Raw genomic sequence first — 25,620 nt, forward strand, 5'->3', positions numbered from 1 at the left:
AAGTTTCATCATTTAGTCTTTGGTTTAAACTTTGTTGCTGTACATCATCGTCTGTTTCCTCGCTAAAATTTGGTGTTGCTCGTTGTCGTACATCATTATCTATTTCTGGGTCTAAACTGTTTTTTTCTTCATTATCCATTCCTCGATCTCGTTGTATACCATTAAGCGTTCTTTGACTTAAATTGTGTTGTGGCGTGTTGTCGTTCAACCCGTGACTCAAACTAGGTTCCTGTTCATCCTCTATTTCTTGATTTCTGGTTCGTTGTTCATCAATCATTCCTTGAATTAAATTAGATTGGGATCCAGAATAGTTCAATCCTTGATCGGTCATTCCTTGATCTGAATTTGAAGGACCTGCATGATTATCATCATCCATTGCATAGGTTAAACTAGATTGTTGTAAAGCATCATCATCTCTTTCTTGGCTTAAGTTTGTTTGGGAAGCATTATTGTCCATTTCACTTTCGGTTGAAGTAGACGCTGACGTTTTATCCACGTTTACATCTTTTGTCGATTTGGAGCTTACGGCATGATGTCGTCTTTTCGTAAACCTTGGTAAAATAGCACGTAAACTTCGCTCCACTGTAGCGTGCTTGGTAGCGCGCCACTTTTTGCTCACAAACGAGGAAAAAACATTTCGTTGAGATTGCCTTGTTTGGGATTCAATGTTGCTCGATGCCGTCAAACTTGTTGAGGGGCCAACTTCTCTGTGTTTTACGGGTAAGCTGACTTTAGGTGATACACGGTTGACTTTAGTTCTACTTGATTGAGAATTAACATTTTCTATTCGTTGATCTAGACCTGGTTGACGTTCAGCACTACTCAAGTTTGTGGACACTACGGGGTCATCATTGACTTGTAAAGCTGGGCGTTGTGGCAACATTTTTGCACTCTCTAATTGTTAGACGTACTTTGCCTCAACAGTAGAACTTGATACCTTGTACTTATCGAAACTGTAAGGTTAAAAGTTCATTTGACATTTGTATAAAATATTTTGAATCTCAATTTACTGGTTAACTTTGACAGCGCAGTATGACACAAAGTGCATCCAAACTAAACGTAAGTTATTTCAGTCAGTGTCACTCATGGAGTATCAGACTCATATATGGATAGATGCGTTTTCAGTTCCTTTAGAAATATAGCAAAATTTTATGACCACCGTTTTTTCATCGAAACCTAAAGATTTACAAACCTCATTTCCTCGTTTCAGTTTAGGTGCTATACGTGGTGCGGGTGTGACCTGTCGCCGACAACATTAGTTTCATTTTGCCGCCTTGAATAAACGTTTGCTCGTAAATTTACCTTAAAAACGAAATTTACGACCGGAAACAACAGCTTGCCAAAAGGAAGTGCCAGATTCGCGAAACAATGTTAGTTAATGATGATATTCTGCCTAAGCATTACCTTTTTTGGATCTCGCAAAACTACATGTTTAAAAAATTTTTAAGAACCAATATAAAATCAATGTTCAAAATTTTTTACTTAATTTATATTGAACCTATATCTTGCATGCTCTTTTGTAAGTTGTGGTTTAGGAACATCCAAGCACTAGCAAATCCAACCAGGACCCTTGGCTCCCCAGGGGGATACGAGCTGTATTCCGGGCTCACTATACACGCACCAAAAGTGATCAGAATTTATAATGTTTAGAATTAAGTGTGTTTTGCAAACGACCATTTTTCGACCATTTTCCCCACTATTTGTCCATATTGAGGTTTATTTTTAGCAAAAAATTGTCCAGATATATCATGGACTTTAGTGGAGTTTGCTACATTGGTAGAGGGGCCACAGGTCTTATGGGGTTACTTATAAAGTGCCACGAGACAATAAAGTAACTTTTAGGGGGGCACGGTGCATGAAAAGTTGAGAACCACTGTAATAGACGGTAGCTATACCTAAGTGGTGGTTCGTAAACCTAAACTCAAAAAAGGCAACATTCTAAATGAAAGTTTGGGTAATGCTTACGTTAAACAAATCAAATCAGACGTATTTAGCAATCACATTGAACAACTGTTGCAAAAAGAAACTGATTAACCCTTGCACTTATGCTGTGAACCCATTATTTTGCATCTGTTTTGGCACAGATATGGCGCCAAGACCTCGATGACGGCTTTCGATATTGAATTGTCGATTCAAAGGAATATTTAGTTTAGTTACGTTTCAACGGGATTCTTGAAGACGAGTCCACGAGGGTTTGGAAGGCGCGATGTGACTTAAGGTAACTCAATTAAGTTGATACCTGGTTGAGGCAATTGAGCCAACTGCCTGAGCGCCTTCAGCGATAGGTTATGAATCTAGACCAGTGCTTGTCAACCTTTTTTGAAGCGGTACACCCTTTTAACGTTCACTCAAAATTGGTACACCCTAGTGAAAAAAATGTTCAACCCTGTAACACACTGATTCTGTGGTCCTAACAGAAATAATGATGGGCAAAATACCAACCAGCCATAATCCACTTTCTACTTCAAAATGAACTACCATTAACATCGATTATGAAATGAATGTTAAACTATGACGTCACAAATAGAGTTTTGTATCTCAAAATCTACGTACACTAATTGATATGCATGTTGTGCCATATATTGTACACTCCAGTCAGTCTGTTAAACTGAAACCTGCCTATTGTGATACCTAGTCATAGGTATATTATATTTTGTATCTGGTACACCCCAGTACACCCCATCAAAGTGATACACCCTGGGGTGTACAATACACCCGGTTGAAAAGCACTGATCTAGACGCCTCATAACGTGCTGACAGTCTTGCGGGTGACTTGCAAATGTTCTTGTTCTTGCATTTGCACGTAATTGATAGCTGATAATGACACACAGAGCGTTTCTTTTCTTTCTCTGTATTATTGAATAAACGTTTCGAAGGCGAACGATTATATCAGCTTACACAATGGGAAAAAAATAGAAGGGCGATAAAATCGAAAACAAGCTATTTACAGTAGCGCAAAATTTTAGTTTTGCAGTGAACCTTTTACCTTTAAGTTATAGAACTCATTTTATTGCAAATGTGCAATAGGCCTATTATAAAGTCAAAGCACCCTCTAACAGTGCTGCTACGCTTTTCGTAGGTGCGAGCGGCTGTGTTCTACTTAAACCTTGAACCGGAAACGAGCAGAACATCCTAGATTCTAGAAGAACAAGAAGGCACAAAATTTCTTCGGCATCGAACGAAACGGAAATGTTATATGTTTGTAAGCCTATTGTGACGAGTTAAAACACATTTTCCATTGTTGTATGAAATGATCTTGCACCCAAAAATATAGGAGATGCGGGACCATTGGGCATGAAGGACCTTTGGGCCATCATGCGTTTCTCTGAAACTGGTCGCTGTAACGAGTTCTCAGTCATACGTTAAAGTACTTGTGTTGCAATAGTTTTAAAGCTGTAACAACAAGAAGGTCAGTCACTTACAGAAGAAACTGTGAGCATAGCTAAGTTTTCGCAGCATGAAAGTAAATATTTTGCTCCTTTACATTTTTGTAATTTCTTTATGAGAGAAAGCTAGTTAAAACACGAAGTTTGCAGGATATTAGTTAGTTAATTGTAGCGTTAGATGAGCATTAGTATTTCTTAAGTTAATCTGTGGAACGTAGTTCAGTAAGGTAAGTTCGTAATGGCGGCAATACAGGACCATTGAGCCAGTTGTTCACAGGACCATTGGGCATGGCCCTTTGACTTTACACCATTGGGCATGGCCCAAAGGTCCTTGGCCTATGAAGCTATTGATGCTGGTTGTATTTATTTCTTTTGATTAATATTAGATTTCTTTTTCAATAAAATTGTTCTACTTTCAAACACAACACTTAATAAGCTCCCTCATGCGTGGTTTAATGGTCCAGAACAGGGCTGGGGAACCTGCGGCCTAAAGGCCGCATGCGGCCTTTTAGGGCTCTAAGTGCGGCCTTCGAAGTCAAAATACATTAGATGATGTTCATATTACTACGGCATCAGGTGCTAAAAAATAGACAGAAACGTATTTTTTCACCTTTATTTCACATTTCTACTTGATTAGTTCTGGTGTGGTACACAAAGCGATTTCCGTAGGACCACCAAGAGCCCAAGGTTCCACAATCTTACTTGTGTTGCAATAGAAAAATTGTTTGCGCGTATTGGAATGTCTTAAACTCGTCTGTGATGTCACAAGCTGCTCTTAGATCATTGATATTTGTAAACAAGCGAGTTTCCAGGTTAAATATATCCTGAATGTTTTAGTTAAAGTTGAAAATGTAGTAAGGAATTTTAATTAGATTGGACCGTAATTCCTACAGCTCTACGAGAAAATAGGAAAACGACCATTTTGTGAGTCAAAAAGTTTGAACACCACTGTCCTTGGCCTGGGAAATAGTACATGCGGCCTAAACGAGTGTCGATAAACCGTTTGGTGGCCTTTATAAACAAAAAGGTTCCCCACCCCTGGTCCAGAATATTACATAAAAATACTGGCCCAAAGGTCCTTTATGCGAGGCTCAATGGTCCCCAAGGGTAAGGACCTTTGAGCCATATTTTTTGCAATTTTTAAAACGGAATATCTTGCCAACGCATTTCCAAATAAGAAAGTTATGCCCTTGTGTAAGTGTGTTAAAACGTGTAGTATTAGTACAGGTGTTCAATGGCAATTTTTCTTTCGAACTCAAAGAAATAGTCATGAAAAACTGAATTTTGGCCCAATGGTCCCTAATCTCCCCACTTTAAATGTAAACATTGTGCACAATAATATGTGGCCGCTATACGCTCAATATATATATAGGCTATATAGGTAAATACATAAATTCTTGCAGATTGACGTATCGTAGCCCAAACGTATAAAACTAAATAACTAAAAGCAAATTTGCTTAAGCTTCCACTTCGTCGCAGAAGGAAAAAAGTCAAAAATGTTTCACACTGATTTTTACAGGAAGTACACACTCGCATAGCGGGCAACAATATTTTGCTTTAATTATTTTAACAATCGATGTTCCATATACCATTAACAAACGTAAATTGTGAAAGTCATGTCTAAGCATTTTTGCTTTTTTAGGCTTAAGCTAAAATTTGGTCAGTATGCAACGCTTAATCGCATTTTAGTAAATCGAAAGTCTGCGGTTCCCATTTGCATTTTATTTGACAAAAACGAAGTTAGGGTACCTGTCTAACTACCTCAAACAGATTATTTAGAATGTACGCCAATGTACATTTTAACTGCTTGTCCTAAAGCAAATTGTTGGTCATATATCAGCGGTCAAGCGTGACCTTGATAAAGTTTGCCTTCATACAAGAAACATATTGAGTTATGATATAATGAAGACAAAACTTATGCTACAAAACCTTTTGTGACTGTTTCAAATACAAATCCAGTTACATTTTTAATGGCTAAAGTTCGTGTAACTTTTAACTAAACCATTCGGTGTTTGATGTCTATGTGGTGATTTAGCTGATCCGGATTCCCTAAAACTTTTGTCTGTGTGTAAAGAAGTGTGACTATAAAGTCTGTAAACTGTGTAACTGTAAACATGTTGCAGCGGATTACTAAATGTGTAATTTTGCATTAGCTCAATGAAAATAACAGCGAAGCAAGTGTTTATACGTTTGCTACACAAGCGGTTTAGCATAAAATTAAAGTTGCTTAATTTTAATTTCATCGGTTTTTTTAAATTTTAGCCTGTCAACCCTTGGAATGTTGCCTCTCTATAGAGAGAAACTATAGTTTCCCATTTTATGTGCTCGTTTTTTATCTTTGTGCCTCTTCTAAAGCAATTCCAAATAGAAAATTCATTTGCACCTCTAGGTGTAATCAATCAAGATATTTGATGGCAAAAGTGTTGTTGTTGCCTTGCAGTAAATATTTGTGAATAACCCCTACTCTCATTTCATTATGACTCTACCCAGATTTTTACATTTGTAGTTGGCAAAACTAGGTTTTCAACCTTTGAATGGCTGCACGAGTGGCAAATCAGTTGTCTGTCTTTCGTGGAATTTTAAGAGAACTTGGACATGGAAAGTTAATAGGATCCCCTTCATACAAATATATGCTTGACAAGTATAAAAGCAACCAAGTAATGAAACTCATTTTCACGATATTATATTTGTTTATCCTAGTTGAAAACTTACTATTTTGACTGTAGAAGATTGGTTTGTCTTACCTTCTGTGTATTATTTTTATGACTTTTTTACTAAATATGTTTTTTGTCCAAAGAGAACATTGTTATTTTATGATATCATTAACCTATGTACGTATGATTGTACACTAGACCCCATTGTAACTATTAATTATGTCACTAATTATAAGTAACTAAACTTTGGGTTATTGTACATTACCTTACAGGTTACCGCTGGACGGTTTTGTCGGGAGCAATTCGCTGCAAGCCATGATGCCTCAACTTATTATTGCCTTTTGCGAAGCAGTCGTGAATTTGATGAACTTATTACAAAATACCATGGTGATGGGGAAGACTCATTGAAGAAAGCAGCAGCTCGAGTTGGTTTGAGTTTGCCAGAAACATATGAAGAAAAAGAACTTGAAAGCAAAGCAATTGATCCAAATAAAACAGATTTATGACACATTTTTAACACATCAACACAACAATGTTTTTACTTTTTGCATATTAAAGGCATTGACCATCAAAATGGCCCATTGACCATGGGTAGTGATATCGCATTGTGTTACAGTTTTAAGTGAACAGAATTATACTTAATATCCAAGACAAACTGATAAATGCAGATACTGCATCAACCCAAAATATAAAAATTATTGTTTTGCCGACTTAAACATGCAAGTGCTGAGGTTTAGGGGTATTCAGGTCAGAGAATGGTCAGTAAGATACAGAGCACCAACCCTCGATCATGGCAGTTTAAGTTTATCTGCATCAGCTAAGTTGAAAGTATAACTAGTCAGTGAATTTATTTTGCACAAAAAAAAGATTGTTGTCGAGTGTTAAAAAGTTTCATTGGTGTTGCTGTTTAAACAGACAATTGACAAACTATACATACAAATTAAAATACAACAAACTATTGTATTTGTGTGGAAAGTAGTATGAACTAAACAATAGTAATGTTGAGTTACAAAACTATGCAGCTATGTCAAAATTTCCAGTGACATAAATAAAAGGTTTCAGTGCAACCTTGTAAACTTCAGTTTTACCCAAAAGGTTAATAACACAGACACATATTGTCCATTTCATTAATGTAGGTACCTAACTAATAACAAAATATATAAAAAAACAGTGGATACAAACATAACTATTGTTTTTTCTTCTTGCTTTTCTTTTGTTTTTGCTTCTGAGATTTTTTCTTTTTCCGTTTTTTATTTTCTGTTGATGAATCTGAGTCTGTAAATGCTTTGCCGGATATCACATCATCTGGATAAAGCTCCATGAAACCAGAGTGACCCCAGCGGTCTGTGTTAGTGGTACTTGTTTTGTGGACAGTTGTTGATACTTGTGGAGCTTCACTGCTGCTACTTGATTCTGAATAACTGTCACTTGACGGTGAGCGCCGTCGTTTAGATGATTTTGTTTTCTTTTTCTTGTCATGTTTGCTTGATTTTCTTCTGCTCTCTTTGTGTTTTTTCCACATTTGTTGTTCTTCTTTCATTCGATTTTCAAGTTCAGCACTCATCACAATTTTACTGGCAGCATATTTGTTTATTTTGTTTCGTCCCCATGATTCCATAATTTGTGGACCTATTTTGCAATGGTCCACTTTTTGGTCATCTGTATAAACCAACATTTCCATTTGATAAGATTTTAGGTAGGAGGATTTCTGGCAATTAAGTTATGAAGCTGTTTAAAAAAAGGTGCAATTACACACAATAATTAGGAAAAAAAACTTTTATTAGAATAGCTTTGTTTACAGTCAAAAATCAACAAGGAAACCATTATCCACAATTCCACACTATTACAAACCAGTCTGCAGAGTGTGGCAGCTGCACGCGCGATTTTGTTTTTGAAAAAAATTTTTGCACGCCAAGTTTTGGGGTTTGCACGCGAAAATTTTGCACCAAAGGCATTTAATTGGGCTGTCTTGACCTCTTTTACTTGCTTTGCGCCTGCTGAAATTGGTCTTGCACGCGAACTTACGGGTCGTGCACGCGCGCACGCGGGACATGTAGGTCCTGCACGCACGAGATCTCGTCGGGAACTGCCATGTTCTGCAGACTGGATTACAAAGAAAACATTTACCTGGAGTATACACTACACACACAGTAGTTTTCTTGCAGTGATTGGTCTTTACTCAGGGTACAGCTGTCTAAAACAAATGTAGAAGAATCATCACTTGATGTATTTTGGTTGCTTTAAAAGGCCCGCTCTCCTGTTGTAACTTTTAATGAAAAATAAAAGTTTCTTTATTATACAAAACGTTATTGTGGAGTCTGGGAAATCCCCGGGTGGTTTTCCACACAAAGATAAAAAGCAGATTTTGTTAAAAGGGAAACGGTTGGGTTTATTTCTTTGGATGAAATAAATTGTAGTAGTATGGTTTTTTCTCAGATAGCCACGAGGTCAAAATTGGTTGTAAGACGTTAAGACTTAGCAAAAATCCTGGGCATTAGCGGATTTTAAACATGTATCGGACCTTGGACTTTTCATGCAAAACATATCGGACTTTGGACTTTTTAATTCAAAACATTTTAATTCGTGTAATTGTCGTGTCATATCATCACGGTCAACCCCGTTCATAACTCGCCTTTTTCTACACAAAAGCTTGACCGGCTGTTAAAACTGTTGAAACCTGTTTTACTTATTACTGAACCGGTCAATTACTGCTTAAGGCTATCGTTTTATCATCCCCTTACGTGTTAACAGTAACCCACGCATTACTCGGCCTCCAGCCATGTTATATATGACACTTCTGTAAAGCGATTTAAAGAATAATTACGGTTTAGAACACAGTTAATCTTTTCGGGCGAACGTTTTACAGCTAAACCCGTATAACGAGATTTGACCTGAACACTATAAAGATCGACACATTTTAGACTTAAAATCAGTTTATCTAAAGTTACCTAGAGTTACCATAACAGCGCAAGAGTGACCAGAGTAAGCATTGGAATTGATATCTCACAGTTGATTCGTGGCGCGGTGACTTTTGTGTTGCGTGTTTAGCCGCAAGAGGCGCTCTCGTGGTATGCCTTATTGAAATATAATGTGGGAACGTTAGGCTAGTTTTGCGTCTTGTTGTTCGTTTCGACAGTGATAGTTTGTTTGTTTATTAGAGTCAGATATACGGCAGTGTGTTTTTATTGTCTACCCACTGGGTCAGTACAAACATAAATTACTTATATCTTTGACCAGTGGTGGGATTCAGCCGGTTCGCAACGGTTCTGTAGAATCGTCTCACAAAATTTTATGAGATCAGCGAACCGGTTAGCGTTACTGGCTGCTGTCAATAGACTTTTTGCAACAGATCCGGCTGAAAAATATGACTTTTGTGATAGAACCGGCGGACAAAAAATTAGAATTCTATCACTGTCTTTGACCTTCACAACGAACAACGGCACTGTGATAGATATGTTGGCAGAACACCAGGTAGGTTAAGGCAACTATTTTAGAGGCACTTAACCCTGGGTTCGCAGATCTTAACAAACACATTTCGAGTAACTTCACGCAGCTCCTGGGCTTCTTCACCTTTTTGGTAGCGCATATGTTAAACTTCTTGTTTGTTTTTAAGTTTTGAGTTTTCTCTTGTCCTTGGCGCACAACTAAGATCACTCCAACTTTTATACTGTAGCAAAAGCACTGAAACGTTATGCCAAAAATACAATCGTTTGTTGCAACGCAGCGCTTGTGTAACATTAAATTCCGTCACGGTAATAAACATAAACATCTTATATCGTCAACAAGACACAAAACACAGTAAACAAAAATTAAGTTATTTGCACCACGAGCATTGCAAAATAGTCCCAAATTTGTACGCGAAAAAAAATCAAAAAAGATCGAATGCCAAAGCAGGAAATAAAGGTAAAAATGGCGATACTGTTGCTGACTCTTATTAAAATAATAAAATGGATAAAAACAAAATAATCCAGTTCTAAAATTATGTGACAGTTCCTAAAACTCAGCTGCATCGCCACATTTCATGTATTTATTGTTCAGCTGTTCAAAACCTCAATACTGTCACTTAATGGTATAAAAACACGTTTTCTGCTGACGTTACAATGTAGTATACTGGGGCTAACACAGCAACATAAAAAAACTTTTGGACGGATTTATAACACAGACCAATACGATTTTGTACATGTTGAACGGAGAGTGCAAAATTTAAGGCCAAAGTCAACAGGACAACTTTGTTTAAAATCAGAATTACAAAACTGTGCATGTTTTTTTTTAAATTACACAGACGTGAATTGCTACGACTTCTTAAGTTCGAAAGTAGCTAAGCGGCGCTATATGAACTCAAATTCGTCCTCTAACGATTTTTCCCCGCTCGAGTTGGCTTTCGGCGAAGGGCGATAGAGTTTATTAATCATTGCCCGTGAAGTGCTTACAAAATTTAACTTTTTGTCTGGTTTGGTTTGAGGTGCGTTGCATGAAGCAGTCGCCACCTCCTCCACAGTTGACACCGGTTCTGTCGAAACGGATGGGTTGTCAAAGTCAAATTCGCTCTCCAGAGACAACTCTGTAAAACTTGTGTTTCGGCCTTTGGAAAGCACTGTACAAGCCCGGGCCTCTGACAGTCTCCTCATTTTATGTTCTTGCGCACTTCCGTTCTCAATGAGGCAAAGAGGATAGCTGTTCCGCTGTTTGGGTGGCGCAAGGAGTTTGTTAGCTTCACTGACAAATTGCTGGAAGTCTTCTTGATCACGACAGTAGAAACAAAGGCAGCAGCTAGGGTCCAGCTTGTTCACATGCGTCTGTAAAGTGCAAATTACAAGCTTCTGTTTCAAAGAACATTCTATGTAAATGTGACACTGATGTAATGACATCATGATTTTAATATGACAAAAATTATCATAAAAAAGATGTGTGTTATTAATCACAAATATTTGTTTGAAAAAGTTTTTGGGTTCTGAAAGGTATCATAAACCTGGAATATTGTCTTAAAATTTGGGTAAATAAATGAAAAGAAATGTGCATTGGAGGTTTGCACAGCAGAATTGCTTGACTATTTGCTTGGTACATGAGGTTTCTTGATTTGCCTTGTGATTCAACTTAGTTGTATTGTACATCACTGTATTAAGTCAAACACTAAAAAGGGTATGTTAATTTAACAAAGCAGCAATAATTGTATAAACTTGTCACCGGGTCATACTGTACAGAAATGCTTTTGCTCTTCCCAAATAAATCATCTAATAATACCAGTGATTCAGTACTAAGTAAACCCTAAGCCAAGTGTAATTGTTCCACCTAACTTTAATTTAAAAACATTGTTCTGTTTGCTTACCTAAACAGTAACATCACAAGAACCAGTAATAGTCTATTGAAATGCCTAACAAACAAACATAGATCAGGTTCTTAAAAGTTCTCAAGTATGGTAAATTTATCAGCAAGTGGAAGGATTTGACAAAGGGGGAACAAAGCTAACAACATGTAGAAAAGCTATTTTGGGAATTGGTTAGTGAAATTAGTGTTTTGGGGGACATTGGGTAATTTAAGAAGGGAAGGGAAAATAGAAAAAGGTATAAGCCTCTGACATATACCCCTACCTTTCTTGGCTGCATACTGTGATAGTTTCCTAACTGCTTGTTGCTGAAAGTTGCAGCAGAGTCAGCTGGTTGGCAGTAATGTGGGTCCAAATAGAACAAATAGTCATCTAAAAATATCAATGAACCAAATTACCTTGCTGCATTTTTGTATGCATTTTTTTGATTTTATTTTACAAGCCAAAACTTCAATCAAACCCCCCCAAAGATGAATGGTATTTAGTATTTAAAGCTTGTAGCTATTTTTAATGAGAGTATATTTTGTTCGACTATGTTACAGTCACTCATCAAAAAAATTAACAATTGCATGAAAAAATAGTTACCAAATGCAAAATGTGAACTATTAAATTTGGAATACTTAACAACAGACAGTCTTCAGACCATGTAAAGTTAATCAACAATCCCATTTACTCGGTGACAAAACAAATATATATGTTATACACAGTACACTTGTATTATTTGCCTCACCTTGAAAGCCAACAAAATACAAGGAGTGCTTTGGCTTTCCCCCAATAATTCCCATGCACTGATCCAAAGCCAGCATGCCTTTCAAACATGGGCTGTAGATTGGATTTAAACAAGCTTCACCTAATCTAACAGGGATTAAAATGATCACTGATCGTTTCGGAGGATCATCAGCAGTTATATCAATGTCCACTGGTAGAGATGAAGAATGACCATTGGCAGTATTGTTTGTTGTAGGTACAGTACCATATTTGTGGTCCTTGTCCCAGTGACAGACTTCAACCACATCTTTACAGTACACTAAAAATAGTGACTTTAATTTAGACCTTACTGATCAATGATAATATGACATATATATATATATATATATGTTTAAATTGCTATACAAACTTTACACAGGTTGGTCTTACATTGACAATGGCTATGTTTTTATAAACTGGCCTATAAAACAGCTTGAAGATGACATAGCATATGATCCCAACATTACAAAACTTCGATTGTAACACAGAATGTAAAAAATCAGCTTCGCTTTGCACCTGTGCAGTCTTGAGCAACATATACAACAAGTTCATCTAGCAAGGGATTTAGACCTTTGGCACACTCAGTAGCATCCTGCATTATGTAGGCTACTGTTCCAGGCCCATACCAATCCCCAGGAGAAAAACGATAACCTAAACCTAACACAAGAGAAATGCGTTGATTTAAATAAAGAGATAATTTGTTTCAATTTTTAAGTAAATCTGATATGCAAACAAAAGTTAATCTATTTTTTACAAAATTGTAATATAAAGGCATAAGGGTATCATATGAACATTGCATACCACTTAAACAATTAAAAAAACAATGGTTAAACAAAATTATATTTTTATGAACCAATTTCTGTCAGTCTATGGATGCTGAAGGGGCATTTGGAGCTTGGATCATCAATAAACCACTTTATAATTGTCCTGTGGATTTCACATTCTTTCAACACCCTTTCTTCTGTTTTTCTTTCCTTTGAGAACCATCTCCAATCACGCCCTACAAAATGTACCCTTGTATACCTTAATATTGTAAATCTTTGAACTGGTAAATTTTTGTAAAGGTTTCCTGTGGTGCATTTTAGTCTCTCAATACAACAGTTATCATGCCTTACCTAAAAAATGGGTGATAAAACACTGGGCCATCATCATTTGTGCAGTTCTCAACATACAACCCCATCCAGTGTCAGAAGTTAGACCTCCATCTGTATAAATCAACACATGTATGAAGATATTAATGTTGTAATACATAAACCTAACACCATAACAGTATAAAACACACATGGGGAAAACAAATTACAAAACATGAAAGCACATAAGATACAACAAAAACCAGCATCACTCATCATTCTTCCAACCAATTTTTTTTTGTAAATGACCTTTGATCTGTTAGCAAAACATAAATACCTTCCAATGGAGGAAAACCTTTGCGATATGTGAACCAAGGTTTGGAGGCAAAATCTTTCAAAAAACTTTGAAAGTGGTCGTAGTCCTTAGAAAACTTATCATCTTGTCCTGGGGAATCTGAAGCAAACAAATGGCACTTACATTATACAAAGCACAGTAATACCATGTGACAAAAAAGTGGTAAAAGCAAACAATATTTTCCTATGTAGCCTAACATAACACATGTGTCCAGTTCCAATCAAATTCCATTTTAACCAATAGTATATTGCATATGTAAAATAAGTTCTGCAATAACATTCTATGTATGTTTACAATTAACCAGCTTTTTGAAAATCTGTAGCCATTATGTCTCACCAAAAGCAGAATTTTCTATTGGAAGGTGAAAATGATAGCAGTTTCCAAGCAACCAGAGGGGCAGATCTTTTTTTACACTTGTTCCAGAGCTCATATCTGACATAAATGACATAGAAGTGGTTTGTGCATGAAACATCAACCAATAATTAGGTCAGGATTCTTAGGTTAGGTCAGATCTATCTCTCAATTAACTGCCAGTTAAGTAAAATACAACACAAATGCAGAAAACTATTTCTTGCCCCCTAAGCTTCTTGCTATTTCTTTAATATTTAAGCAAACACAAACAAACTCTTCAAAACATAAATGTTGGATGTTACCATAAACTGACAATATTCAGAATAGCTAAACTAAACTATGAACAGCTTCTTACCAAATTTAAAGTTATTCCAGGCTTCCAAAAACTTGGTTTTCATGGTGTCGTTTTCATCTGATTGCTTTGAGCTGTTTGGAGATCTTTCATTCGTCTGTGATCCAAATGACAATAACTTCATGTCGCTAATAAACCCGTCCATGGCCGCTTTAATCGACATTTTGAAAGTTCGGTGGATTGCGATCAAGCACCATACGCCGCAAAGAGAAACGTGATCTTTTGAAATCTTATTGTCGGCTTAGAAGATTCAATTGGCCCAGTGGAAAAGTTCAAAGCAAAGAAGTCATTATCTTTATTGAAGATAAAAAGTTCACACGTTGTACTGACTACATTGTGTCGCCGTATTAACGGGAAACTTAGCAACCTTTTTATACAGTGACATCATCACCTGGCAAAACGTTGTTTAGTCAACCGTAAATTCAGCAACAAAGTCACGTGAATAGTATACCTGGCAATAAAATGGATGACCCAACGACCAAGATTATAAATGACCTGAAATAAAAAATATTATCTGAATATTTAGTATCTCTTTATCTTTAAGTATGTATAACCTATTCATAGTAAATAAATCATAGATAACTTACTCTGTGCTTAAATTAACAGGTAGGCTATATGGAATTTTCACACAAATTAACTAACACAGGCGTACGAAGATAGAAAGTATTTGCACATTTATTGTTGTTTCTATCACTTTCCATTCAAACAGCGCGACGATGGAAAAGAAAACACAGCATTAACAAAACGCATAAGCTTTAGACCAACTTTTTTATTGTCGGGGCCCAATGGTATTTTTTAAGTGTGTAGAGAACCGCAAAAAATCGAAACCTTTAGAAAATCACTAAAGAAGATGACTTTGAAAGCTAAAATAGCAATGTTTGGTGGTTTTCTGAGGTCTGGCGCGAGCCGCAAAATAAGTATTTGGGAGTCGTATGCGGCCCCGAAAACCGAGTTTGAGAACCACTGCTTTAGACACATTGAGACGTGATTTATTTTTAAAATGAAGCATGGGTTTTAAACAGGCAATCACTGGGTCTATTTAATCTGCAAAATAAGACAGTCCCTGTAGAGACTTGTGGCATGCAAAACTTACATCTCCCGCTCGCGAGCTTTTTTAGCCAGCCCTTTTTAGATTTGTTTAGGCAGGATAGTTTTATTTTTGGTGAAACTTTTCGCGTAGCCTTTAGTCAAATTTGGCGTGTATAAAAACGGAAAAACAACTCGCGCGTGCAGCTACCATACTGTGCAAACTCGGAGCACTGTTTGCAGTAATCAGTCAAGCAAAGCGGCTCCCAGGGTAGATAATTAACGGTAAAGATGCAGTGCGTTTACCATCTTTCCACCAACTCTACCTTCTAGTCTGTCGCGCTCTTTAACGTTTTACCGTTGCGCAGCTATCTCCAGGAAGGTCAGTAGTTTAGTGCAATTGTGTCACTACGATTTTCAGACCGAGTGAATTAAACTTAACTTTAACATACTAAAGGCATGTAGACCGGACGTACAGCGTAGCGAAGCGAGGTTGGGCGAACCATCAACGTTTTGGTGAAGGTAGTGCAAATACCACAACTGTTTGGCGGAAGATAAAAACGTTATAGATTATATATCTGACACAAATGCCTTAATGTAAAAAATGTAAGCCCGACTGAGGTACAAACTGTTCCGGTGAAGGGTTTGAGCAGGTTGAACAGGTTGCGGAATTTTGTTCTTGTTTCAGTACATCGCCAGCAAGTTTTGATTAGTTGTTTTCGTTAGTCAGACCCCTTGTGTCCAGACAAACAACTAATTGTAGGATTCCAATTTCGCTTGGTCGCATGTTCAGAACATCGGTTTTCCTAATTTTTCAATCCAAAAAATAACAGTATTGTCAATGTACGGCACAAACATTATCATAAAAAAAACAGACGGCTAAATACAAAAACCCAGATGAAATACGGCATATGTCATATGCGAACAACTCCTCGTTTTTCTTCATGGTTGTGCCCGCGTTCCCTTACAAGGCATCCGGTCACGAACTACATGCCATATTATCTCAAGGAAAATCACACACTTGATCGCAAACGTGCTCACAAATGGCTTAATTTTCACATACAAATCCCATATGTAACGTAATGTTTAAGTGCCCTGTAATTATTTCGAGCTTGAGGCCGAATGTTTCCTTTTTTCACTCTAACTAATTCAATATTAATTTCCGTGCAAATCGTTACGTCCTAGTTTGACCTTTATGGTTGACTGACCTCGCTTGTCAAATGAACCACTTTCCTAGTTTTTGAAATAAACCAAATAGCGGTTATCGAAGGGGTGTGCATACAAAGTAGTTACGAACATGTTAAACGTTTGGGTGGTGTTGAAAATGCAGTATAGATTTACAATGATGTCAGTGCGTAGACTACAAAAATGTAGCAAGGAACTATTTATACAAGCATTCTGTAGCAAGGAACTATTTATACAAGCATACAAGCACGTTTTACTTAGCTGTACAGTTTATTAAATGTTTTTTTTTAAACATTTTTTTAATTTAAATTAGTTCCTTTTTCCTCAAGTGGTATCAAACGTTATCGTTTAATTTTCTGCCTCATATAAAAACAGTATTCGTTCGTATCAGAATCGCAAGCAAAATATTGGCACATCAGTTAGAATTGTGATAAAATAATGAATCTTTGCTGTGCTTTTAGCTGAAAGGAACAATACAGCGATCATTAAAGTGATTAAAATGGTTTTGAAAAGTCCCTTTCCTAACGTGCGGATTCCGTCAAAACCTTTTGGGAAGTATATGCTGGACATGTGGAAAACGTATGGGGACTCTATCGCAGTGGTGAGTGTGCTTGGGCTTGCGAGAAAAAAATTACAAATTCAGTAACACCGATTTTTCACAAAATGACCCTTAGAGGCATAAAAGCCTTCTTGTTAAAGAATTACGTCAAGATTAAGTTCTAAGTTTCAGCAATTAAGTGCTTAATTTTTTGTAAGTCTTTAAACACTCATAACGACGTTTCTCTCCGTTTTGTCAAGTTGAGCCATGCAGACATATGATTTCATAAGCTAAAATCAGAAATTTATTTAAGCTTCATTCTAACATGCTTCACAACTTGAAACTGTGAGTAAAAATGACGAAGATATTGTGGTGAATAAAAACCTGAAGTTGATTATGCAAATGCTACAATTAAAACGCTTTCTTTATATTTGGTACCAACTTTTGCAGATCGATGACGCGACGGGAGGGGCCACCTATACGTACAAACAACTACACAGTCATGCTGTCCAGTGTGCAAGCATGTTTCGCGGAATGGGTATTACTAGGGGCGACGAGATTGCAATGTGCTGTGTAGTAGGTCATAATAGTCGCATCTGCCTGGTGCGGAGCAATAGTAAAGACTTGCGACCCCAACTGCGAAAAAGGTTACAGTTTGTTATGTGAAGAGTAAAACCCAACAGAGTGCAAACAAGTAGTGAAAATTTATTATTCAGATCCATGTTTAAATTCCTCATTTAAATTTCCTGATTCGTTGTGCAGAAACAAAAAAAAACTACTGCTTGCAAAAGCTCTTTAACTTTAGGGTAAAAAAACTTTAGGGTTGCTATAGGGTAAAAGCTTAATACTGTGAGCATGCTCTTTGTGTGTGTTAACATTCTGCTAAGAACAGAATAAATCCAATTTGCCTTGTTTGTGGATTGCAGATGACATGGTATCCGCTCTAAGTCGTTCAAATCCAAAGTTAGTTTTTATCGATGGAGAGAGTTTTATAATGATGAACAGAATTGTAAAGGAATGTGTTCCTACCATTCAGGTACCTCTGTATAAATGTAATGGACCGTCAGAATAACACATTAATCCCTTCGTTAAGATTGATGTTGTTTGTCTTGTTTTTAAGTTTATTTTTTCTGTCAAAAAATGTGAGGATTGTCCGAGCTTCTGGTCTTTGTTGAAAAAGACGAAGGAAATAGGTAAAAATAATTGACAAATTTAAAATACTTTTGTAAGCCCACGAAACATAATAAAACTTTAAAATAACTGTACACCCTTGTAAGATACATAAAATATCACTCTAATTTGTAGACATTGAAAATGGTGGAAGTGTAAACGACGCAGTAATGTATATTTCCACGAGTGGCACCACTGGAAAGCCAAAGGATATCATACTTACAAGCGCAAATATGGTGTCGATTTTAACCATTTCAAGGTGAATTACATTAAATCAAAATATAGGCTTTCATATATTATCCAGCACATCCAAATCCGTTTTCAAATATTAAAAATATTATTATATCAGGTTTATGATACGACTGAATTGTATAGATGCTTATAATCAGTACAGTCTTAAGATAAACTATTTCCGTAGCAATAATCGTAATTGAAACGTAAGGATGGAATGGTAACCCGCCGGACTTACTAAATATCTGCCACTTGTTCCTCAATGTAATCAGAATCTATCTGTTACAAAATCGTAAGTTATATCACTTTTAGAATCGCACATCGCCATTCAAGAAAAGACGTGCTCTTAATGGTGCTTCCCTTATTTCGGGGTGGAGGATTTATGTTTTCTTTTATGTGCCTTGACCAAGGTGCAACATTGGTTGTGGAAAACAGCACTCCTGTCCGACATGTATTGCAAAGCATAGACAAACGGAAGGTTAGATTTAAACAAGGCAATATAGGCAGAACAAAATCTGCAGGGGGCAACAATACTGTGGCTTTACACAAACTGCTTTAAACACAGTTTTTAGAACCATAATTTATTTGTTTAAGAGTTTTTGGAGCCAAAATTTATTTTTAAAAACTTTTCCATCCATTAGCAACGCTAGCAGACGAAAAAAATGCTCACTTTGTTACAAAACAGTACAATGGCCATCACGATGAATTGTGTTTTTTAGGCAACCCTGATGATCGCGGTACCAAATTTTCTTTACCAAATGGCGAAATGTGCTCATACGACGCATTATGACACGTCATCGTTAAATCGGATGATATGTGGTGCAGCCCCAATGCCAAAATATGTCGCTGATTTAGCGGTGAAAGTATTTGGAGCAACAATTATACAAAGTATGTACCAAATGCAAATCCAATAGATATTTTCCCTCTTTAAAAATGCCAATGTGGCAATTCGAAAAAAAACTTTTTGTACACATATACTACATTTTTGCAAAGAATAGACCAAAAAATAATAAAGCAAAGCAAACACACGATATAAAAATGTGTAATATGTGTTTATTATTTTACCCAGCTCACAAAAACTCTTCATTACAAAACCTACATTTTGATTACAAAATCACTTGCAACAGACAATATAAAAGCTAATATGCTTATATGTTAATAATTGCTGCTTTTAAGGTTATGGTTTGTCTGAATGCATGAAAATCACTTCGGGATTAGATCCAGATTGTCCACAGACATCCGTAGGAACCTTGAATTGCAATATTATGCTAAAGGTAAATATACCACCACTATTGTATCATTAATGTATTGTATCCTATTGTGACACTTTAGACTAGAGAATCGGACAAAATAGTTGCAAGATTTTCTTCTTCACTTTTACTTTTAGGTAATTGATTTGCAAACTAGAAAGGAACTTGGTACTCTGGGGAAAGGGGAACTTTGTGTAAAAGCACCCCAGGTTTGAAAAAAAAAGTTTGTTTTATTTTTACTCGGCGGCGGAAAACGAAAGTAATTGAAACTAAATGCTTTTTTGGCGTTTGTGATACCAATTGATACGGCATACATTACTAAACAATGCATTGGTGTACTGGTTGTTTGGTTCGATAATTTAATGAGGTATAATCAAACCATTTTTATGTGAGTTTTTTGTATCAAACTCGTTTCATGTGAAAATAATTCGACCAAAAAAACCTTAATTTTTTATGTCTTTGTCTTACTTTTTTGTTACAAACAGTTAATGAAGGGTTACCTTGACCAGCCCGGGAAAACTGCTCAATGCATTGACTCAGACGGGTGGTTTCACACAGGTGACTACGGTTACTATGACAGCCACGGGTATGTGTACGTCATCGACAGGATCACAGACCTTATACAGTGCGGCCAAGCAAAGGTTAAAACTTAAAAATAACACTTTTTTGAAACTAAGTATAGTTAAATGAAGTCTAATCCTTGACAGCTACTATAAGTGTTGCTTGTGAATACTAAACTACGGTATATTGATTAGATTTGTTTTTGTCGTATCTTTTTATGATGCTCTAAGTCTAAGAGGAAACATGGCACGTCTAATTGTAAGTTAGTACTGATTTACGTATCATTTTTTGGTATTGCTCTAGAGCAGGGGTCCGCCAATACTTTTTGGCGCGACCCTAAAAAAAATTGCTCTAAATTATCGCGACCCAAGCATTTTGTTAGCATGTAAGTTTGTGGAATATACTAAGCAACTAGATATCAATACTATGACTGCTATTATGCTTTGGTCAGTTGCTATTTTCTTGCACAAATTAAAGCGAAACTCAGCACATAAAACAGTATGTAAACGAACGTATTTATTCAGCAAAACGGTAACAGAAAAGCATGACCGCTTGCGCAGTTGCGCTTAACTTATTGCATTGTTACATAGACTACGCAGTGACATGTAACAATGCAATAATAATTAGGTTGAAAATACTGAAAGTTACTATAGATACTATAAATGCAATGCTTATATTCGACCCAAATTTGGGTCGCGATCCACTATTTGCGGACCCCTGCTCTAGAGTAGAGTCTAGACATAACTTAGATTATACCAACAAATGCCCAAGCTGGCAGCTACTCATTAAAATCGAACAAAAATTACAATTTGTAAAGTTTCCAGGTAAATATACTTTATGCATGTTTTGTCCAGTTGGCACCACAGGAATTTGATAACATCTTGTTAAGTCAGCACAAAATTGCTGACGCAGCGGTGGTAGGTGTACCACATGAAGAGTTAGGGGAAGTACCTGTTGCGTTTGTGGTCAAAAAAGACGCAAACCTAACCGAGGAAGACATTTTACACCACATCAGTGGTAAGTAGTAACTTGTGAATGTCTTCCTTTGTTAAGGCTTAATACAATATAAGCTTGTTTTTTTAATGTAGATAAAATGTATTTACACAATCTGTTACGGGGAAGGATTTGCTTTATAAAAGAAATCCCAAGAGCCGGGTACACTAAAGTTCAACGAAAACAGCTGCGGGAAAGTAGGTTATCGGACAACATACTTTGATTCCACAAGCGAATGGGTGCCTTCGAATACTACAGGTGCGCTAGGTGCGCTTGGTACCCCGCTTGGTAATCATTTTTCGTACAACGTAACTTAAAAATAGTGCAGGTAACTCTCTTTGGTGCGATTAAACTCATAACAGTTACGACGTAACTCGAAAATACTGCAGCTGTCCTGTTTTTTGCGACAAATCGTAAATACTCCAGTGAACGTTAAAACACGCATATAATGCTGGAAAAGTGTTACGATAGTCCTAACACATACCCCAAACTTAAACCCTAAACTTAAACCCTAACCCTAACCCTAACCCTAACCCTAACCCTAACCCTAACCCTAACCCTAATCTTAACCAAATCATTAAAAACAGTACCTTCAGCATTATTACGTTACGTCGCAGTAACTACAAGTTTCCTCGCTTCAAAAAAGGTTACCTGCACTATTTTAGGGGTTTGTTGCATTAAAACGAGTTACCTGTAGCATACCTAGCGAAGTACCTAGCGGACTAAGCGCACTTAGCGCACCAAGCGGACCTGCTGTTTTCGAAGGCACCGCAAGCGAATAAAGCTGACCGATTTGCTTCTTTTTCTTTCGAGCCACGTTTCCAAGTCCAAAAATACAATAAACTTAGTTGAAAATCACATCGTTCACGTCTTAGTTAACACATTTTTTTGGCAAGTTTAATGTGTATGTACCAGATCAGTTTGGTTGGTGCTTAAAACTGTCGGATTCTGAAGAATCTACGACCTTCTGTGGAATTAGAAAATCGAAATATGGGTGTTAAGCTTGGGCCTGAAACAAATTCAAGCTTAGGTTATCCTCAGACAAAAGAAGACAATAATACACTTGTTGCGTTGTTTGACTGCGATTTGATGAATCTGACACGAGAATAGGTTTCATTTCATATAAATAACGGGTTCAAATCTTTGAACTTAAGTTCGCATGCACTTATTACATAGGCAAACCCGGCGCAAGAGGTTCCGCCTCTGTTCCAAAGGATGCTTTGCTTTTAAAAAAACTGGGTGATAAATACAACATCCTTCAGAATGTTATCGTTGTCAAACAAATTTTTACAGGTCAAAATGTGAAACGTGTTTTAGACCGATCATCTACAACTGCTCATGGTTTATATTTTTGTGTTACTTGCTGCACCATTGATAGATGCATGTACGAAGACAGTAAATGCAGAACAATTTATTTTGCAATTCCACGCAATTAAGCAGAGAAATATAGTGTGGTTTTAGTAAATCTTTTATTCAGTAACCCACAATGTTTAGACAAGCCACAGCTGGTACATAATTAGTTTCCTATTAGCTATATTGAGAAACTTTTCATGATATATCTCAAGCATGTAGCTTAAGAAACTAGTTTATATAGTTTCCTCCGACGAATAAAGTTTTTTATTACTTCCCGTCATGTATAGGCCTACAACATGTCCATATAAAGCGCACTCTTTCAAAAAACTCTGTCGCAAGGCTTTTGGTTACGAATTGTGACTGTATGGGCCAGGTATTGATGTACTATCACAAGTTTGTCATTTCTGCACACAAACGATAATTTCTTGTTTTGCCAAAAAACATCAGGATTTAGTTGTTATTTTTCCAAGTAAATCTTTTTGCAGAAGTATATTTGCAAACATGGTTTTGACAACCTCAGGCCCAAGACTTTCGTTTACTTTGTTGATTAGTGAAAAAGATCAATGTTAACTAGTAACTTCCGGAAAGCTAGTTAAAAGGCGAAACTAATGTATATAGACATCACCTGATTGTGTGTTGCCGCTACAGAAAAAACAATGAACTTTTACTGCGAATACATATAAGGTCAAGCCTAAGTTGACTCTAATATAGTTAACATAAACATAATAGGGGGAAACCTGCCAGCTGTCGACAAACGGAAGTTAGCTGAGCGTGTGAAGTGACAAAGTGCACAACCTTCTAGCCTTTACAGGATGAAGACCTCTAAAGCTGCAGTTGACCAAAGCTTGCAGTACATTAAAAGAACACAGTTGCCGTTAGACACGTACAAAGTACAACACAGACTTTAAAAGAAGAAACTTGGCGAGCCAAAGCGTTGTTGGAAAGAATAATGGTCATTGTGGTGAAAGAATAAATTAGAATACATTTTGAGACAGTGAGTTAGAACGTGCGCACAAAGACATTCAGTATTTGCGTTTACCTAATGATAATTTCGAACAATTTACCGAGTCAAAACTAGAAACAGTATGACCACCAGTAACGTGCATTTTTCATCATTTTTTTCGTCATTTTTTATTTTTCGCAGAACACTGACAAATAAACATGGCCGAAGCGTTAACTGATAAATTTGAGGTCAAGAGCCTGACTATGGAAGACTACGAGAAAGAGGTCGCCGATTTCATTCAGGAGTTTTACACAAAAGGCGACGTGCTTTTCCAAGCCTCAAATTCGACGTTGGAGGACGAAAATGGCATTTACGAGTTTCGGGCAAAAGTAGCCATCCAACATCATGGAGCTTCATTTGGGATGTACGAAAAATCTACAGGAAAGCTAGTGGCGGTCAAGGTGAATTTCGTGCACAGCAAAAACTGCACCAGCACCCCTACCAGCATGCTGAGCGAGAAGTATAGCTCAGAGAACATGTCCGAAAATGCCGAAGTTGTGATTCGTTTTGTAGACGTTTTTTTGGGCGACGTCTTTACTGAATTGCAGACCGACAAGTACATGGAACTAGGCATGACCTGCGTTCATCGTGATTTTACAAAACTAGGAATGGCAACTTATCTAGGCAAACTTAGCGAGATCAGAGCCAAGGAACTGGGGTGTCAGTACTTGGTGTCGTTTGCAACTTCGGCGTACTCTCAGAAGATATGCGCCAAATTCGGATTTACACTCCTCCGTGAGATTGTGTACGCAGACTACGTTGATAAACCTACTGGCAAAAAGCCCTTCAAATCAATTCCTGGACAAACGCACGCAAGGCTCTTTTACCAAAAAATATGCTGAGCAATAGTATGACTGTGTGGCAAGCTTAGTAGGCACTGAACAACTGCAGTTTTTCTTCGAACTGTATGAAAACATAATTTAGCACCCCTGCATTAATGCTTTACTGTTAATTCTGAACACAAACATCATACCATTTTACAAGCCTTTCAAAGCAACCGGACACTGACGTTGTTACGTGTCAATGGTGCCGCCTGTGACATCACAACCATCATCATGCAGCAAGACTTTTCGTTGCTAAGTTTTTGCTAACGATTTGGTTAACTATTTTAACAAATAATAGCCAGTAATGTTATCCAGTCTTGAATATCCCATATACCATTCTAGGAAACTCCATTTTGATGAATATGTTTGTTATTTTGCAACGTTGCGTCAGAATGATAATGTGCTGAAAGTCGTTGTACGTGCTAGCGCTAAATATATATAACACAGAACATGACTCGATTAGAATGGGTTGTCATAAATTACAGTGTCGTACAACGGACAAATGCCTTGAACTCTACAGTGCACGCACCAAAGATGTTTGTTGGCGTTTGAAACCGTGTATATTTGCAAAAGGCTATTTTATGCATAAACAACTACAGTAATTTGTTTTTCGCAAGCGTTGTGACGTCAGCTAAATAAACAGACGTTGAATTGATGTAGATGGCGTTCGTGTGACGTATTTTGAGTTGTTTTCAAAGGAAAACGAACTAAACAGACTTTAGTAGCTACCATTAGTATCAATTTTGAGCACAATGTTAAACGCTGAATCAGTATTACGGCTTCGTCATTCAATACGTGAAGCACTATAATTTTAACGGCTGTCAAAGCACAGGCCTGTCTCCCTGTAGGCTTGGAACTGATTTGCATTAAGTTTGGTGACGCGATGGTGTGAGTTTATAGCGTAGCGCGCAGTTAATGCTGGTGCTTAAATTCTATTTTTTGACGAGGTGGATCAAGCGAGTTCATGTTTGTTTTACAAAGCTTTATAACAATCTTTTACGTCGCATTAAAGCGCGTAAATTGCAACATGTCATAGCTGTAGTAGTACAAGCTTTCTGACAGGCAGGTAACAAAGAGAGTGCGAATATCTGTTTTAAGGTTTTTCATTGCAGGCAAAAAGCATTACGCTTTGAGATTCACATTTGTGTGTTTATATTACTTTGACAGCAAGAAAGCCTTTAGTTATTTACGAAAAGGGCTACTTCGCAAATCCAATCGTTATGAGTGCCACATAGTTCGAAATTAGTC

At 37.0% G+C, this 25,620-nt stretch overlaps 5 protein-coding genes across 8 annotated transcripts; 3 read left to right on the forward strand and 2 right to left on the reverse strand.

The window, feature by feature from the left end:
* The first annotated feature begins 5,856 nt into the window (after positions 1 to 5,856).
* Positions 5,857 to 6,626, forward strand: LOC145223207 (protein FMC1 homolog). The gene is made up of 2 exons (XM_080089584.1): positions 5,857 to 6,043; positions 6,313 to 6,626. Exons 1-2 carry the CDS (start codon positions 5,921 to 5,923, stop codon positions 6,544 to 6,546), a joined length of 357 nt encoding a protein of 118 aa, XP_079945710.1. The 5' UTR covers positions 5,857 to 5,920; the 3' UTR covers positions 6,547 to 6,626.
* Positions 6,627 to 6,871: 245 nt separating this feature from the next.
* LOC145223206 (uncharacterized) lies at positions 6,872 to 8,364 on the reverse strand. Of its 2 annotated transcripts, none has more exons than XM_080089582.1 (2): positions 8,168 to 8,364; positions 6,872 to 7,748 (listed from the first exon to the last, which is right to left on the reverse strand). In XM_080089582.1, the coding sequence occupies exon 2, from the start codon at positions 7,719 to 7,721 to the stop codon at positions 7,227 to 7,229; it is 495 nt and encodes a 164-aa protein (XP_079945708.1). In that variant the 5' UTR covers positions 7,722 to 7,748; positions 8,168 to 8,364; the 3' UTR covers positions 6,872 to 7,226. The 2 variants fall into 2 exon arrangements, with proteins under 2 accessions (XP_079945708.1, XP_079945709.1); XM_080089583.1 differs by having other exon boundaries at positions 6,872 to 7,699; positions 8,168 to 8,362.
* A 1,321-nt stretch (positions 8,365 to 9,685) lies between these two features.
* On the reverse strand, positions 9,686 to 14,682 carry LOC145223205 (cysteine protease ATG4D-like). Its single transcript, XM_080089581.1, has 9 exons — positions 14,242 to 14,682; positions 13,872 to 13,967; positions 13,518 to 13,634; positions 13,226 to 13,315; positions 12,964 to 13,110; positions 12,627 to 12,767; positions 12,094 to 12,390; positions 11,629 to 11,735; positions 9,686 to 10,836 (listed from the first exon to the last, which is right to left on the reverse strand). Exons 1-9 carry the CDS (start codon positions 14,399 to 14,401, stop codon positions 10,369 to 10,371), a joined length of 1,623 nt encoding a protein of 540 aa, XP_079945707.1. The 5' UTR covers positions 14,402 to 14,682; the 3' UTR covers positions 9,686 to 10,368.
* A 2,212-nt stretch (positions 14,683 to 16,894) lies between these two features.
* On the forward strand, positions 16,895 to 23,742 carry LOC145224861 (uncharacterized). 3 transcript variants are annotated; one of them, XM_080091464.1, is made up of 12 exons: positions 16,895 to 17,050; positions 17,438 to 17,634; positions 17,914 to 18,023; positions 18,108 to 18,180; positions 18,293 to 18,416; positions 18,701 to 18,866; positions 19,108 to 19,276; positions 19,565 to 19,662; positions 19,776 to 19,847; positions 20,124 to 20,279; positions 21,054 to 21,216; positions 23,690 to 23,742. In XM_080091464.1, the coding sequence occupies exons 3-12, from the start codon at positions 17,919 to 17,921 to the stop codon at positions 23,695 to 23,697; spliced, it is 1,134 nt and encodes a 377-aa protein (XP_079947590.1). In that variant the 5' UTR covers positions 16,895 to 17,050; positions 17,438 to 17,634; positions 17,914 to 17,918; the 3' UTR covers positions 23,698 to 23,742. The 3 variants fall into 3 exon arrangements, with proteins under 3 accessions (XP_079947590.1, XP_079947587.1, XP_079947589.1); XM_080091461.1 differs by lacking the exon at positions 23,690 to 23,742 and adding an exon at positions 21,288 to 21,677; XM_080091463.1 differs by lacking the exons at positions 16,895 to 17,050; positions 23,690 to 23,742 and adding an exon at positions 21,288 to 21,677 and having other exon boundaries at positions 17,417 to 17,634.
* Positions 23,707 to 25,027, forward strand: LOC145224862 (uncharacterized). Its single transcript, XM_080091465.1, has one exon. The coding sequence runs from the start codon at positions 23,707 to 23,709 to the stop codon at positions 24,388 to 24,390; it is 684 nt and encodes a 227-aa protein (XP_079947591.1). The 3' UTR covers positions 24,391 to 25,027.
* Positions 25,028 to 25,620: the final 593 nt, after the last annotated feature.

Source organism: Phallusia mammillata, chromosome 4 (genome assembly GCF_965637545.1).
Source record: "Phallusia mammillata chromosome 4, kaPhaMamm4.hap1.1, whole genome shotgun sequence".
Lineage (NCBI taxonomy): Eukaryota > Metazoa > Chordata > Ascidiacea > Phlebobranchia > Ascidiidae > Phallusia > Phallusia mammillata.

Bases quoted from the DNA above. Each gene is read 5' to 3' on its own strand.
- LOC145223207 (XM_080089584.1), top strand. From the start codon at position 5,921: ATGGCTGCACGAGTGGCAAATCAGTTGTCTGTCTTTCGTGGAATTTTA. The intron at 6,044-6,312 runs GTAATGAAACTC...ATTACCTTACAG, and splicing joins ACAAGTATAAAAGCAACCAA to GTTACCGCTGGACGGTTTTG.
- LOC145223206 (XM_080089582.1), bottom strand. From the start codon at position 7,721: ATGGAAATGTTGGTTTATACAGATGACCAAAAAGTGGACCATTGCAAA.
- LOC145223205 (XM_080089581.1), bottom strand. From the start codon at position 14,401: ATGTCGATTAAAGCGGCCATGGACGGGTTTATTAGCGACATGAAGTTA. The intron at 12,391-12,626 runs GTGCAAAGCGAA...CACTATTTTTAG, and splicing joins TGTTGCTCAAGACTGCACAG to TGTACTGTAAAGATGTGGTT. The intron at 10,837-11,628 runs GTAGGGGTATAT...TGCACTTTACAG, and splicing joins ACAGTATGCAGCCAAGAAAG to ACGCATGTGAACAAGCTGGA.
- LOC145224861 (XM_080091461.1), top strand. From the start codon at position 17,919: ATGGTATCCGCTCTAAGTCGTTCAAATCCAAAGTTAGTTTTTATCGAT. The intron at 18,024-18,107 runs GTACCTCTGTAT...CTTGTTTTTAAG, and splicing joins AATGTGTTCCTACCATTCAG to TTTATTTTTTCTGTCAAAAA. The intron at 19,663-19,775 runs GTAAATATACCA...TTTTACTTTTAG, and splicing joins ATTGCAATATTATGCTAAAG to GTAATTGATTTGCAAACTAG.
- LOC145224862 (XM_080091465.1), top strand. From the start codon at position 23,707: ATGGCCGAAGCGTTAACTGATAAATTTGAGGTCAAGAGCCTGACTATG.